At 39.1% G+C, this 16979-nt stretch overlaps 1 protein-coding gene across 2 annotated transcripts in view; it reads right to left on the bottom strand.

Moving 5' to 3' along the window:
* The window catches only part of ELP1 (elongator acetyltransferase complex subunit 1), a 100083-nt gene that overhangs the window by 79352 nt on the left and 3752 nt on the right, over nt 1-16979 (bottom strand). Inside the window, exons 2-9 of one of the 2 annotated variants that reach the window (XM_037797105.1) lie at nt 16773-16971; nt 13728-13880; nt 11918-11999; nt 11274-11354; nt 9008-9093; nt 8018-8114; nt 7092-7182; nt 5865-5988 (exon numbers count right to left, since the gene is read on the bottom strand). In XM_037797105.1, the coding sequence (XP_037653033.1) occupies nt 5865-5988; nt 7092-7182; nt 8018-8114; nt 9008-9093; nt 11274-11354; nt 11918-11999; nt 13728-13880; nt 16773-16922 (864 nt within the window). In that variant the 5' untranslated portion in view covers nt 16923-16971. Of the gene's footprint in view, nt 1-5864; nt 5989-7091; nt 7183-8017; nt 8115-9007; nt 9094-11273; nt 11355-11917; nt 12000-13727; nt 13881-16772; nt 16972-16979 lie in introns of those variants that run through there. The other variant, XM_037797104.1, reaches the window with a different exon arrangement.

Here is a 16979-nt window from a genome sequence, read left to right as displayed (position 1 = left end):
TGTAGAATGTAGGGGAACTAGCAGTAGAGAGTAATTAAGGAAGGGGGAACAATAATCCAAGAAGAACAGATAAGCTCTTTAACGTTCTGGGGATGCCCAGAAATGACTATGGTCTGTTAATTTCTGATGGATATAGTAGGAACAAGTTCACAGAAAGGTTGCTATATTATGTAACTTTCTTGGGGTAAAGTAGGAACATGTTGGAAGTTAAGCAGTTATCTTAGGTTAGTTGTCTTTTTCTTACTCCCTTGTTATGGTCTCTTTGAAATGTTCTTCTATTGTATGTTTGTTTTCTTTTTAACTTTTTTTTCATACAGTTGATTTAAAAAAGAAGGGAAAGTTAAAAAAAAAAAAAAAAGAAAGAAAAACAAGGAAAAAAAAATGATGTAGTACCCCCTTGAGGAGCCTGTGGAGAATGCAGGGGTATTCGCCTACCCCACCTCCATGGTTGCTAACATGACCACAGACATAGGGGACTGGTGGTTTGATGGGTTGAGCCCTCTACCATAAGTTTTACCCTTGGGAAGACAGTTGCTGCAAAGGAGAGGCTAGGCCTCCCTATATTTGTGCCTAAGAGTCTCCTCCTGAATGCCTCTTTGTTGCTCAGATGTGGCCCTCTCTCTCTGGCTAAGCCAACTTGAAAGGTGAAATCACTGCCCTCCCCGCTACGTGGGATCAGACACCCAGGGGAGTGAATCTCCCTGGCAACGTGGAATATGACTCCCGGGGAGGAATGTAGACCCGGCATCGTGGGACGGAGAACATCTTCTTGATCAAAAGGGGGATGTGAAAGGAAATGAAATAAGCTTCAGTGGCAGAGAGATTCCAAAAGGAGCCGAGAGGTCACTCTGGTGGGCACTCTTACGCACACTTTAGACAACCCTTTTTAGGTTCTAAAGAATTGGGGTAGCTGGTGGTGGATACCTGAAACTATCAAACTACAACCCAGAACCCATGAATCTCGAAGACAGATGTATAAAAATGTAGCTTATGAGGGGTGACAATGGGATTGGGAAAGCCATAAGGACCACACTCCACTTTGTCTAGTTTATGGATGGATAAGTAGAAAAATAGGGGAAGGAAACAGACAGACAAAGGTACCCAGTGTTCTTTTTTACTTCAATTGCTCTTTTTCACTCTAATTATTATTCTTGTTATTTTTGTGTGTGTGCTAATGAAGGTGTCAGGGATTGATTTAGGTGATGAATGTACAACTATGTAATGGTACTGTAAACAATCGCAAGTAGATCTGTTTTGTATGACTGCGTGGTATGTGAATATATCTCAATAAAATGATTATAAAAAAAAAAAGAAAAAAAAAAAAGAATAGACATGAGAACTGTACAGGACTTTTATAAGGTACCATAAGTAACAGAAGGTCCAAAATCAAAGATGTACACAACTTTTGAACAAAGTTGGGACTTACAACCTAGCATCCTATGAGCGTAAGTCAAAATTATATGAAGTATAAAAAAACTATGTGGGACTTGTCCCACCAAAAGATCATTTTTAGAAGGGAAATCTATTGCCATATTGAGATTCAATTCCTGTTAACTCAAACTGTGCCACATCTTAAGCCCTGAGAAAAAGACACTGGGGATAGCTACTGTACCAGTTTGTATATATTATGCCCCGAGAAAAAGCCATGTTTTTTTGATGTAATCTTCTGTGGGCAGATGTATTAGTGTTGATTTGACTGTAATTCTTTGAATGTTTCCTTGGAGATGTGATCCACCCAACTGTGGGTGATGACTCTGATTGGATCGTTTCCACAGAGGTGTGACCCCACCCATTCAGGGTGGGTCTGAATTAGTTCACTGGAGCACTATATAAGCTCAGACAGGAGCGAGTATGCTAAGCCAAGAGGGACACTTCGAAGAATGCATAGGAACTGAGAGAGCTGCTGCAGATGAGAGACACTTTGAAGACGGCCGTTGAAAGTAGACTTCTGCTCCGGAGAAGCTAAGAGAGGACAAATGCCCCAAGAGCAAGTGAGAGTGACATTTTTAAGGAACTGCAGCCTAGAGAGGAATGTCCTGGGAAAAAGCCATTCTGAAACCAGAACTTTCAAGCAGATGCCAGCCACATGCCTTCCCAGCTAACAGGTTTTCCAGATGCCACTGGCCATCCTCCAGTGAAGGTACCCAATTGTTGATGACTTACCTTGGACACTTTATGGCCTTAAGATTGTAACGTTGCAACAAAACAGACCCCTTTATAAAAGCCGATCCATTTCTGGTGTTTTGCATTCCAGCAGCATTAGCAAACTAGAACAGCTACCTAAACAATAACTGCACCTTCAAGTTATGCGATTTCTCTATTTAAGGAAAAACAAAACAAATACACACAAAACTAAGGTTTTAACATTTAAGAGATACTCAATGTTCATGGGTTCTTTCATTTATTTTGATTTTTTTTTTTATATTGAGGCAGAGATGGCTAGCTGTCCACCAAAACCTGTTTTTTTCCTTCTGAAACAGTCAGAGGCTGCCCAGCCAGAATGACACACCTAGACCCCCTTCCATCGAGGTAGTTAGTATTCATCAAAGAATGAGAGGAGAGACTTTGGGTCAAGGATTTTAAGAAATGGATTTGTCTCTGTGTTCTTTTTCCCTCTGCCAAGCAGATGAGAAGCTATAAATAATCAAACCCTTAGGGAACGGGAGTCAACAGGGAAGTGTCAAGGCCCCTGAGTCACCACACAGAGATGACCTGCATCTAACCAGGACTATTTTGTGAGCAAAACCCAAACTTCCACTGTGTTTCAACCATTATACATTTAGAGGTCTAGCCCACTGTAACTAATTCAGATATTTAAAATAACATGAATGGGAAATACATCTTCAACACAATTTTAATCACAAAAGAAATCAAAATGAAGATGTTCTTACTCATGGTGTACTCAAGGACTAAGTGGCAGTGAAACTCTCGATACACACAATGACAATCGCCTTTGGTACCAGACATAGTTAAAGGATTTTGATCATGCAAAATTGCAATGACACACTCAAGATAATTATTCTGGATGACTTGAAAGGTAGAAGAACTGGAATGGATCAAAGAGATAATCCGATGTGGGAAGACTTATATTATTCATGGCCTCAGGATAGAGTAATCATATCTGCAAAGAGGCTGAAAACCAGAAATGAAATTTAATGGAAGGTCCAAAGAGTTATGGTCTCTTATACCTAATGCAGATCTCAGACAAAGCCTAAGCCAAAAAGAACCAGGACAAGAAGGATGGTATGCTTCTAGGCAGGAGCCAGAGAGAACATTCAGGAAGACAAAGAAGGGCAAATGCAGGCACCCTAAGTGGGGAAAAAGATTCTCTGTTAAATCAATATAGAAACGCCCTAGTCATCTTCTAGAGTACTAATCATGGGCTCTGCCTTAGAGACCCAAACATGAGGCAAAAGTGCCAGGTGTAGAGTATACGGGAAGTCTCTGTATTATTTTCATAACTTTACTGCAATTCTAAAACTGTCCTAAAAAAAAAAGTTTATTTAAAAAAATAATATAATTCACATAGATTACAAAAAACAAGTATTGGCAAAGATGTGGAATAACTAGAACTAATACCTTTTTTATAGGAGTGTAACCTGGTACAATAACTTTGGAAAACTTTTTAGCAATATTTCCTAAAGCTAATTCCCTCTTAGGTATATACCCAACTGTAATACAAATAAAGAATGTTCACAACCACGTCATTCATAATAGCCCCAAACTGTAAACAACCCAAATGCCACTAAGGTAAAATGGATAAATACATTTAATATAGTCAAACAATGGAATACCACTCAAATTGTTGCTAAATGCAACAGGGAACAATCTTATAGACATAACATCAAGAGAAAGAAGCTAGATGTAAAACGAATTACCAAATGTACAATCCCATTTACATGAAATCCAAAGGGAAGCAAAATAAATCTATGAAGACTGAGGCCACAGATTCATGGTTACCTTTGGACCAGAGCTACTGACTAGGAAAAGGCATGGGTAAGATATTTTTGATATTTTTTCTGAGATGCTGGAAATGTTCTATATATCACCTGAGTGGTACATATATATGTAAAAATGCACTGGGATATACATTTACTCTTTGAGTCATACTTCAAAACAAAGGGTTAAACGTTAAATCAAAAGAACAATTTTCTTAAAAATCTACACTGATGGGGGTATGCCAAAGGGACACAAAAGTCAAATGAAAGAGCCCCCAAAGGTCAAAGCTGGAAAAATTTAAGCAACAAAAAAAGGTAATATTAGACTACAACCCAAAGCATAAAACATGAGTGTGCACTGAATAAATAAGGGAGGAGAGACAAATTTAATGTAGATACTCTGCCTGTAGATAATTTGTAGATATGACTGGGACATACATTCCCACTCCTTCAGTGTGGGCTACATATACTGACTTCCTTCCAAAGAGTACAATATAGAAAGGGAGGAAAGAGAGTAATTTTACAGTGGAGAAACCTGACAGAACACTACCTCAGCCAAGTGATCAAGATCAGTATCAACAGTGATAAGTCATGTTTATACTATGTACCCTTGACATGATGTGAGTGAAAATGATACAATCTTTGTGGTCTTCCTCCCCAAAACGCATAACCCCAGTCTAATCATGAGAAAAAACATTAAACCAATCCCAATAAAGGGGCATTCCACAAAACACCCGTTCAATACTCTTCAAAACCGTCAAGGTCACCAAATGCGAGGAAAGTCTAAGAAGCATCACAGCCAAGGCGAGCCTAAGGAGACATGAAAACTAAACATAATGTGATATTATAGATGGGACACTGGGAACAGAAGAAGACATTGGGTAAAAATGAAGGAAATCTGAATAAACCATGGGCTTTAGTTAGTAATTAAAAAAATAATAATATTGTTTAAAAAGGGGGGGGGGGGGGCAGGGTGGCTGCAGAGAGAAAGGGCTGGACCTGATCTAAGAATCCCTGAGCAGAAACATGCTCTAGAAAGCATAAATTGAGCAAGTGATGAAGTCTAAGGGGTCTATGAGCAGCACCAGACAAAGAGATGCGGATGATTTCTAGCACAAACACTAGTGAAACGTGCTGTGGGAGACTAGATGTTCAAGTCACACGAAGACATGTTCAAGTCCTAACGCCTGGTCCTATGGGTTTGGACACATTTGTACAGAGGACCTCTGAAGATCATATTCAAATGAGGCCAATTTCAATCAGGTGGGCCTTAGTCTGGTATGACCAGAGTCCTTATAAGCAAAGGAATTGTGGTCCTGGAAACAGAAGCCACAGGAGGAGAACTGAAGGAGATGGACTGCCACGGGAGGGAGGCAGAGACCAAGTGCCAAATAGCCACCACCAGAACGCTGCAGACCTGGAGGAGACGCGCCTGTCGATACCTTGGTTTTGGACTTCCATCCTCCAACTGTGCCAGTAATTTCCTGTTGTTTAAGCCAATCCAGTGTGTGGTATTTGTCATAGCAGCCCTGACAAACTAGGACACATGCCTAATAGGGAAAGAGGCGAGGATACCTGGCCTCAGTTACAACCAAAGGTGGACTATGGGTAAAGTTTTTTTGAATGTGTGTGACCACAATTTTGCTGTTATCTCTTACCTTGTAATTACTAGCAGCAAAACCTTTAAATAAAATAAGATAGTGTGTTTTACCTAGGCTTGAACTTTAAATGCCATTTCTTCTTTGCAAAATCTCCTTTGGAAAAACAATTTCACTTTTATTAAAAAAAAATTCAGTTATAAGAAGCCACCATTTTTGTTACTCTCTCCTTTGGAGTTTCAGTTTATACACTCCTATCAAATATAAACCTCATCTATAGCTGTGGAAAGTCCTCTAAATTTGATGACATAACAACCCAGGCACCTACCTTAACCTCATCTTTAAGGAAAGGAAGTGTAAAGTGTCCATGAAGAAGTCCGTTTTTCTCAAAAAACACAACATCTTGCTGATTAGGTTTATCTTGTGTAGATGCAATCAAACTGCCTGAGGGCCTTAAAGCAAACCCAGAAAATGTTAGAACATTCCAATTCTCATCTGGCTGGCTTAAGACCAAAATGAAATTCAGAGAAACAATTTCTTTTTTTAAGCAAAAAAGAACCTTTATCCAAGGAAGTTTTAAATCCAACGTACCCCTCAGCAGGCAGTACCCTAGTGTGGGACTGCACCTGCCCAAAGGACAGAATATCATTTTTTTTTTAACTTGCTCAATAGCTCCATTTATACACAAAGCCTTGGAGATTTACACCACACTTGGGCGACTTTCTTTTTAAACCCAGTAAATCATTTAAAACACTCTAACTACAATCTCCTATTAAAATGTAACCAAATTTTCCTTCATTTATATGATTTCAGCAAACATTCCATGCTCAAGCAGGTATCTTTAAAGGTTTCTCTGTCTCTAGAGTTTTAATGCAAATACATTTCTGTCTCTGCTCTATTGTCCAACTTCCACTAAAGTACTGGTGGGAAACAAGATGTCTGAAACCTAGAGACTGAGAGGACTTGTGTGTATGTATATACTCAGACGCTACTAAGCAAGTAGAGATGCTTCCTATATTTAGAACCAGGGCAGCGCATGTGACAAGCAGGCTGTGTACTGCACAAGGGTACTTGGCCTAGGGGGTCAGCAGGGGCCTAAGCCCAAACTGCATGTTTCCCAGCAAGCAGATCTTCCTAGTATGGGAATTTCAGCAGAGGAAGGAACTCTTTTTTTTCTAATTTTCACAAAAGTTCTATTTGCCTCACTGAGCCTTGTAGACAAAGATTTCCCTTAGTTCTAAGCACCATTTTCTGTTTTACACAATGGCTTCACCTAGGCCCTGTCAATAAGCATATTTTTTTAAGAATGAGGAAGGCAAAATGTGTGGGCCTTCGCTTGAGAAGACCTGTGAAGAAGCCCAGCATCAACTATCCAGTTTGAATTAAGGCCATAGAGACGCAGAAAAATAAGAAAGAAACAGGCTTACAGCCAAATGAGGAAAAGCAAATTTCTTTTGTTATGTAAGTATCTGTATTCATTTGGTACCTCCACCCCCACCCAGGGATCCAACAAATTCCCTGAGGGAGAAGTTCCCAGGTTTCTTTTCCCACTCACTTCCAAGCCAGGGCGGGTCCCAATCCTGCCACAGGCTCACTGGTCGACTGTAAAGCAAACTCTCGGCTCCATACTCTGACCTTCCGAGCGCCTGCGCAGCAGATGGAATTTTTTATTTTTAAAAAAAAAAAAAAAAAGTCAAAACATTATGATCAACTTTGTGAAGTCGGAACTTCAAATATCTAAATATCTTTCTTATATATGAAAGCTGTCATGGTTTTACAGAGCAAATTAGAGTAATCCTTTTAAAAACTGAAAATTAATCATGACAATTAATGGGGCATTGGCAACTGGAATGGTGCCACAGACTAACATGTGGGACTGCCCACATATCGGAAACCCACCTCGAACTACGCAAATAATGGGAACATGCTAAATACTTGTTGGATTGATGAAGGGATGAATTCATTGATGGATCGATGGACGGATGGATGGATGGCAGAGAAGAAAGAACTTAGAGGAGAGTTCAAACACATGTATCATATAGGAAAGAAGCTGTCTTTTATTCTTGGAGGCTACAGATGACAGAGGCAGAGGTAAATGGGAAAGAGATTTTACTTTGGCTTGTCATAAAGGAACTGTTTTCTAAATATTGCCCAGACTCTTTATCTGCAGGGCGACTGAGAGATGGATGACCTAGGATGTGCTAAAAAGAATGTATCCATAGCATTGGAGGCTGGATCAAATGGCCTCAGATGACCAAATGGCCTTAACTCTGAACTCTAAACTCACTGAACATCCACAGCACCCTATCTTTACCTCAGTAAAACAAAAGAAAACCCCACTCAAAGAAAAATGAAGAACATTGCTAAAATTACTAAGATTTTTTTTTTTTTTAAGTTTTTAAGCAAAATGAAGAACTTTGCTGAATTTACTAAGATTTTTTTTTTTTTTTTTACATTTTTTAATGCAATTTATTTCCATACCTGTCTCTGGGCAAACAACACTCACAGCAAAAAACTGTCCATCACCGCGCCAGGTAACTTGAGGTCTGTGGTCATCCCAGGGTAAAGCAGATTCGTGCTGAAGAGAGGAAGAAACACAAAGGTACTGGGGGGCCTTAAGTGACCCTGGGCCAAATATCCCTCAAACTATTAATATTAAATATCTAATTTTTCATATGTGGTTTAAGCTATCTAGAAAACTAGACAAACAGCTTCACAGAATCCTCAGGAACCCTTCATAGAAAGGCTCTTAGACCTAGAAATCATCAAGAAATGAGAAGAGAACTTAAAACAAAATTTAAAAATCCTTCCTTGGGCATTAAAAACAAAAGCGGCTTCCACACACACCTAGGGAAAGAGCTGCAGATCTACATATTATAAGTAATGAGCTCAGGACCCTATCAGGTAACTATGAAATAGAAATAAATGATCTGTTTGTCTAAATATAACAGGGAAGAGTTTTATTTATTTCATTATTGAGAAGATTCACAACGACACACACAAGAGTTAAGAAGATGAGAGAAAGGTGACTAGGGAAGAGCCATAGAGATAAAGGTATGCAATAATTATTTAACATACATATGTAGGAAAAGTATAAAAATATGCATATAAACTATAAACACTGAATGCAGGACAGGGACTGACTCTGGGGAGGGAGAGGAAGAGTATCAGAAAGGGCACAAAGGGGACTTCATTTCTATCTGTGATGGTTTCTTTTTTAAAATGGAAGATGCATATTGGTTATAATTACTCTTTACACTGACAAAAATCACAAAGCAACTTGGCAATAAAGAAAAGAACACCCTTCTTGGATGACTCATTCTCTAAGGGTTCTAAATAAATAGCTGCAGTTTTACTAAAGCAGAAATCTCTCCATTGTTAGCTTCCAATAGGACACCTAAGACTTCCTGGTGGGTGGGAGAACTTCCATTTGTTCCAACCAAAGTAATTTATTCATCAGACCAACCTTACCATGTGCACCTGAAAAGCCGCTTGCCTTCCTTCTGACCCATGGAACTGTGTCTCCTTTTTACCCCATCCGACAGTGATAAACTCGCCTAGAGAGTGACAGATTAGAGACATGCAAGACCACCAATAAGTGAAATGAAATGAAATAAAAACAGTTTCACTGCTATTTTTCATGAAATAGGCAGTGCGATTATTTGGGTCTTCTAAGATCCCTCAATACACTGACCAGCAGTCAATACTTGACAAACCTATGTTCCATATTATAAGCAGCAGTGATTATGAAGAATCTGAAATGCTCTTATTTTGACAAGTGATTATCTGCCATGTTTTTTACTCTAAGTTTCCCTGATGACAACACACTTAAGTCAGCAATCTTATCCTTACTTTACAAGTAAGAAAAATGAAACATGAGGAATTTATATGGCATGTCCATGGATAAGAAAATAGTAAATTCAGGACAAGAGTTGAGAATAAAATCTTGATTGTAAGCTTTCAATCAACCAAATTATTCACCTTTCCTTCTGCTGGTGGAGGGGACTGTAAAACATGGAATCCAGCCCCTTATACAGATTTGGAGACTGAGACCATCAAGTGGCAGAGCCCAAATCAGAACACAGGCTTCTGCCTTTCAGGCTGGGGTTCTTTCTAAACCATAATACTTCCTTACAAAAAATATGCAAAGTTGTTGAAATAGTCCAGCCCTTCTGTTCCTGGAGGTAGGACCTGGAACCTACCTGTAAGAGGTACTACGCAGATGGTGCTGAAACCGTCAGTTGGACCCAGAACCCGATACTTCCCTCCTATCACTGATTCTGATGAGGCCAGGTTGTTTATAACTTCTATAAATTATGGGTCAAGATAATTGTCTGCTTTGTCCAGGCACATCCAAGTACCATAGTCCCTTAAAGCATGCGTTGGTGCTGTTTATAAACAGCAATGCCTCCCTGGTGCACCAGCCCCAGGTCTCTACCTGCAAGTTTCCACACAAAGTCTGTAAAGCACCAGGGAGTGAAGTGAGAGAACTTTTTGAATGAGATTAGACAATAAGTGACAGGGTTAAACCAGGGATCAGCAAACTACGGCCACATCTGATTTTATAAATAAACTCTTTTTGGAATATGGTCGTGCCCATTCCTTTATCCGTGGTCTATAATGCCTTCACACTACAATAGTGGAATTGAGTAGTTGTGACAGAGATCACATAACCTGCAAAGCCAAAAATATATCTTATTTAGCCCTTTTCAGAAAGGTTTGTTGATTCCTGGGTTAGAGGAAGATGATCACTTCACCATTACCTGGACTTTTTTGTACTGACAAATATTTCTAAGACCTAAGCCTCTAACTTGCAGTCCCTTTTCCTCGATTTACTATTTTAGGCTCTGTAGGATAAAGGAAGGGGAGTGAGGTACAGCCAGGTCCAGTGCGCATTCCCATTCAATCAACGGCAGGCTAGTTATTCCTCCTCTGACTGTGCTCAAAGCTGGATGTCTCAGAGTTCTACACCGGATTCTACACTCTTCCAGCACTTCCTGCTCTTTGGGTAACTTCATCTACACCCAAGAGTGTAGGGATTCCCTACATAGCAAAGACTCCTAGTTCACAGCTCTGGCATCTCCTGAGCTTTGGCCTCTCCTGAGCTTTGGCCCCTTATATTTGCCTATTCTGACTGGAGAGGTTGGGCCTCTCCTCAATCAGGATGCCTGGTACTCTCAAGTTGGCCAGAGCTTCTTATACTCAGTAAGTATCTCCTCTTCCTCCCCTTCTATTCTCTGACATCTTCAATGCCCAAACGACCTCAGCTAAACCCTAGCAAGAAAGTAATCTGCAGATTCAGGTGTAATCAGTAGCACCAAGATCCAGCCTTCTATCCCTCCTTTGTCTGGGCCATCCCCCCACCTCCCCCACCCCCCAAAAACGTTTCCAGAAATGCTTTCCTTATTCTAGCTTGTACAGTCTTTTTCATGGCACCCTCAACCTCAACCTTTCCTAGATGCACAACATCTTTCTAGGTGACCAAAACCACAGGTTCCTATTTCCCAGGTTATTGACACAGAAAGTCACCCCGAGACCTGGCAAGGCACTAGATGTATGCCTTTTCAGATCCGGGAGGGGCTGAAGGAACTGGGCTATCAGAGCTTTAATAAATGTCTGGGTTTAAGCTTTACAGTCCTTTGTGCTATCACATGGCTATTTTTGTGAAAAAAAATGATCAAAACTGAGTTCACAAAATTTCTAGTTTCACAAAAGTTTTGAAAAAAGCTATACTCACTTTCGCCAAAATCATCCTGGTGGATTTGCTGTTCCATAATTGGTTCAAAGTCTTTTGTCATCATAATCAGGGTCTGTTGACCTTGGAGGAGCACAAACAATGATTTCATTTTCATATAACAAGTCTGATATTCTATGGTAGACCAAAGTCATTCAAAATGCTTTGGCTCTTATTCTCAACTTTTTATGTGTAAAGTGGCACAAAAAGTCCAAATAGCCCTCTTCCACTAATTTCAACACTCCAAAGAGACTCCAAAATGTCTCTTTGAATTTATACCCCATTAGTGGTGCTGGTTTATGGACTCATCTGGAATGAGGACACTTATGGGGAAAAAACAAAACTGCAAGAGGGGTTTTTCGAATCTATTCACATAGCAACTCTTCCTTTTGGAGTATGTTAAAAATAAATGTTGTTAAGATTTTTATCTGCACTGGTGGACTTAACAGACTTCCTAGATTTTGTGACTTTGTTTTCCATTCCCCAAGACTGAAAAATCACATGAAACAACTTTTTATAACAATATACCAATAGATAAAACTGAAGTAAAAAGAACACATTACCTCCAGAAATTCCCACTTCCAAACTTAAGAATGTAAGATACTAGGAACAATGGTGGTCAGCATTAAGCACACTGACAAGCTTACCCGTGGCAAGAAGCACCAGATCCTGGTCAGGACTCCAACTCATGACACAGATACCACTGGCTACGCTCCCAACACATTCCAGCTGAGACAACAGAGAAAATGAAAAGGGAGATTTCAAAACACCAGCATCTTAGTAAACCTTAGCTACAACCTCAACCAAAACAATTAAAAACAAAACACACAACCATGAATTTACTCAACAAACATTTATTCAGTAACAGGTGTTAAGTGTCCAGGCACCATGTTAGCAAAGGAACTGGAGACGACTATGGCCACCCCACTCCTCCAGAGCCGTCTCGTGCACGAGATAAGAAGTTGACTCCACAGTAACACGAGGGCTGTAACTAGGGCCTCTGGGAAAGAAAGTGGGCACTCAGAGCAGGGAATGACAAATGGCCCGGGGAACTCAGAAGCTTTTCTGAGGAGGTACTTCTCAGGGTGAGAGAATACGGCCAGGAGAGAGAGACTAGGAGGAAAAGCACAGTGCTGAGACACAAAGGCATAAAAGGAGACGTTAGAAATCAGCTGTCCCCCCAACTCCCAAAGGAATCTGGGGAACAGACGGTGAGTAGTCTTAGAAGGCAAGACAAGGAACAGGGACTCTGTTTCGCAGACACTAGGAAGCCATAAAGCACCTGAATTGGCCTCACTAAATGGAAAAATTGGGAATATTTAGAAAAAAATCTACGAACTATTTTGAAAGGAAAAGCATGCCTTTTAAATAAGAGAAATACGAAGTAAATTGTAACTGATGGTTTTGCTATTTCTGACCATGAACTGAGAGTTAAGATGTATTATTGCACTATAAGAGAAAGGTTATGAGCAAAGGTGTCAATAGTTAAAATGGCAAATATTGCGTTATCTATGGTACCACAATAAAAAAGAAAAGAAAAGAAAAGAAGCTGAAGATGCCACATTTAGCCCACCAAGGTTCAATGCCCACGTGGTAACTGTGAGACCTTGGACTGATTACTTACACTCTCTGTGCCTTGATTTCCTCTTCTGAATAATGGGAAAGCAGCAACCGCCCTCATAAGGTTGCAGTGACAATTAAATAAAATTTAATCTTAAAAAAAGTACTTGGCACACTGTAAACATTTAATAAATGACAGCTGCCATTATTACCCTACTATTAGGACTACTAAAACTCCTGTGACAAAAGTCATTAAAAAGATCACGTCTAAAGGAACAATCAAAGAACATTAAAAAAAAAATTAGGCAATTGGAACATGAAACCCTTGTGGTTAAGGTGAGGTTGAAAATCCAGAAACTCCTCCCGGGAGCTTATGCCAAAGTAGAGAAAGAGGGAAATGAGTGTAATCTATCTCCTCTGGTGGTCTCAAAATGATGCACATAATGATAGTTCATTACTTTAGTATGTGTAGTTCAGAGACTTGAAGTTAGCCATGTATGACAGACTAAACCAGAATTCATAACAGAATAGTAAGCCATATAAACCTTTCAGTTTCCTAAGCTGAGAAATAAAAGTTCCAACTTAAGGGCAGATTCTGATAAGAGGTGCTCCATACCACACACCAGAATGGCCAGTTTCTATTTATTCAAAAAAAAAAAAAAGAAAAGAAAAGTTCTCATTTGGAATATTCAGATTAATAGATGCAGATGATAAAAACTGAGTTTTAGAAGAATCTTGAAATATAGCTAAAGGCATGCCAGAAATTTTTTATAAAGAAAAATATGATGCAAAGACTCTGATTTGCAAAGTGCTTAAATATTATGGCTACTGATCTGAAAAGTTCAACACAATGTGACCTGAGGATGCTGAGCTGTCCTCCTCACCGACTGCGCTCACCTGGCGTGTGCTGAGGTTGCACAGAGCGACGTCTCCAGAGGCTGTGGCCACGCATACAGACTCTTGATCCAGCAAGTCCTGAATACCAATGATGTGGCCACTTCCGTCCTCTGGGAGAAAGCCTTCTGCCACCAAAGAAACTTCATTTTTCACCTTTCACCAAAACAAAAAATAACTAAATGAACCAAGTCTGCTTTAGAGAACAATTCATAACATTTTCAGAAACAAACTACTTTTTAATGCTTATTTTATAATGTGAAAGCTTTTGAAAATGTCTTTTTCTAGATTAAAATCCAAACTTTCATTTGAGAAGTACCACAACCCTACCATCTTTATCAAGAAAGATAGTTAATATGACCTTTTTTGACAAACCTGACAAATTCTATATTCACAGCTCAGAATACTGTAAAGGAAAAATAAATGGCTTATCTCTTAGCAAATGAATACAAGAAAAGAAGAAAGAAAATTAATAAAACCTTTAGAATCCCCTTTGCTCTTCACAACAACTGAAGTTATTTATTGTATAAATAAAGAGAAAATAATTATAATGATCAAAAACTACAATTCTGGGGTTTCCTTTGGGGCAATGAAAAAGTTTAAGAACTGGAAAGTGGTGATGACAACGTGATCAACACACTTAATGCCACTAATTGTACACTTTAAGACAGTTAAAATAGTAAATTTTATATTATGTGTATTTTACCATATTAAAAAAAATCTCATTTTCTAAGCTTATGTACATAAACATTGATACAGATGGAATGGGGTAATAGTGGGTTCTAGTACCTTCTAACTTCATATCACTCAATGCCCATCAAAAGGCAAAAGAAAGGGGTAGAGACGGCATAGGAGAGAAGAAGGGGGAGAGAAAGACAGAGTGAGAGAGGGAGAAAAAAAGGGAGCTGCACTTAAAAAGCAATATAATCTTGTGCCAGGAAGCAGGAAGTGCTTAAAGACTAATAGAGACATGTCAAAAGACAGGACATACAGCCTGAAGGGTTCTTCTTAGGCAGCTCTGATCAATTTAGCATAAAAAAAAATCAGTGATGATGATGAATTACAACACATTAAAAATTAAACCTTTAAAAATGGACCTATGAGTCCATACTGATACTTAGGAAAAAGACAGAGGGAGGAGTAGGGAACTCTTCAAAGAAAACCAGCAGATAAATGTAGAAAAATTAGGCAATTTAGAATTCAAAAGTTTACCATTTTGCAACCTCCAGTAAAATACCTGATTCAGGCAAATATCACCAACGGATTCTAAAACCATTAGGTAAAATATTGCTGGGCAACAGGATATTCATTTGCTTCCAGAGATTACTTATTACCTACAAAGTGGAAAAGGTACTTTTAAAACGGAGTGATCGATCCTAGAGCATCACCAATAATGGAACAAATTGAAATTTTGGGCCTCCAGATGTAATACAAAAGAAAGTAAACATATACTTATAGCTTTCTTGCAAACAATGTTTAACCTGAATCTAATCAAGAAGGAAGAGTCTATAAGACAATGAGCCTGGACTCTTAAGAAATGTCCACATGATGAAAGACACAAGGGCAAGGACTATTACAGATTACAGGTGACTCCAGAGATATGGTGACCACTGCCACATGTGATCCTGGACTGGAAAACAAAAGCAGCTCTACAGAACACTCTGGAGAAATTTAAATGCAGACTGTATATTAAATAATAATATTGCATCACCGTGCAAACCCTTGGAGGCATACTGGTTTTCTGCGCAAGTGTCTCTGTTCTTAGGATACTGAAGCTACATTTAAGGGCAATGTGTCATAATGCCCATAACTTACTTTCAAATGGATCAGGAAAAAAAAAAAGGCATGTAGAGAAAAAGAGAAAGGAAATGCTGACAAACGCAAGGCATTTTCTGTACTATTCTTGCAAATTTTCCAGAGGTTTGAAATTTTCCAAAAAAATTTTTTAAAACTGTTAGAAGCAGGAAAAATAAAGGGGGGGGGGGAATTGGAGAAGGGGAGACAAACATAGTAATTCTGCACTTACCTTGGTTCAAGGCCTCCCACTTTGTAGCCATACAATATTTGGACAAATTATTCCAATATTTTAACATTGTATTACTACCATGAAATCGCAGGACCCCCCCCCCCCATCACACACACACATCCCACCAGGGGCCAGGGAGGATTCCTATGTGCGTGGCACACAGCAATTGCTGAGTGAACATCATCTTTTTTTATACTTACTCTAATATAATACTAATATTGTAATTACCACCAAAAAAAATGAAATCTTTTCAGTTCATTGTAATACTTAATCATAAAGTTAAAAATTCCTCATAGGGCTGCCAAACAAAAATATCTCTTCCCACAAAGAATATTTTTTTAATGGATCAAAGAGGATAACATATCATTCCAAATGGCTCCATCTACCCTAAAACCATCCTCCACTAGAAGACAGTCAAACACAAACTGAGAAACAAAAAAATGAGCTTGGTCTCTTTAAAAAGGTCCAATAATCCACAAAGTATGCACATCCAATAAAACTTGATGGCAGTACAATGATTTTTTAAGATTTCTATATTATGGGAATGAGGCATAAAGAATACAATCACCTAAAATACATTAGTAGCAAAATATATTCAAGGGAGTGTAACTTGAAAATTATATGCTCAGGATCCAGCACTGAAGATTCTACTTTAGTTGGTATGGGATGGGTGCTCAAACATATGTATTTATAAAATGCTCTGTAAGCATTTTTCACATGCATTCCCAGCTGAGAACTGTTTTCAATAGTATTTACATGGTAGAAAGGGTGAAAAGTAGAGCACACCTACAATTTAAAAGGTCAGGGTTTTGTAAACTACTTTAAAATAGACAGTGAGTTAAAGGTAGATGACTGTTCAAATGATGCCTAATATGACATCCATATAAAGCAAAGGGAAGGTTCATTTGGCAGGACACGAAATCAGCGAGATTTAAAGGAAAGACTACCTGGGAAGGAGGAAGTTTAGAGGAAAAAAAGCCAAGGGCCATGCCCAGTGCTAGCATTCTCCACCGGCCACTTACTTCTCTGGTGACAGGATCTACTTCTATCAGTCCATGTTCTGAGCCAATGAGCACTGTCCCCTGCTCGGTCCGGAGAGAGAAGCACTGGGGTTTCCCTGGAGCTGGAATATCCCTGAACTCCAAAGACTGAAGTAACTTTAGATTTCGCATGATGAAGCAATTCCCAAGAGAAAAATATCATTTGATGAAGCATTAATTCCTGAGAGA

The sequence above is a fragment of the Choloepus didactylus genome, chromosome 10 (genome assembly GCF_015220235.1).
Source record: "Choloepus didactylus isolate mChoDid1 chromosome 10, mChoDid1.pri, whole genome shotgun sequence".
In the NCBI taxonomy this organism is placed as follows: domain Eukaryota; kingdom Metazoa; phylum Chordata; class Mammalia; order Pilosa; family Megalonychidae; genus Choloepus; species Choloepus didactylus.
The sequence above is the reverse complement of the archived record's forward strand: the minus strand, read 5'-3'. Positions and strand labels throughout refer to the sequence as shown.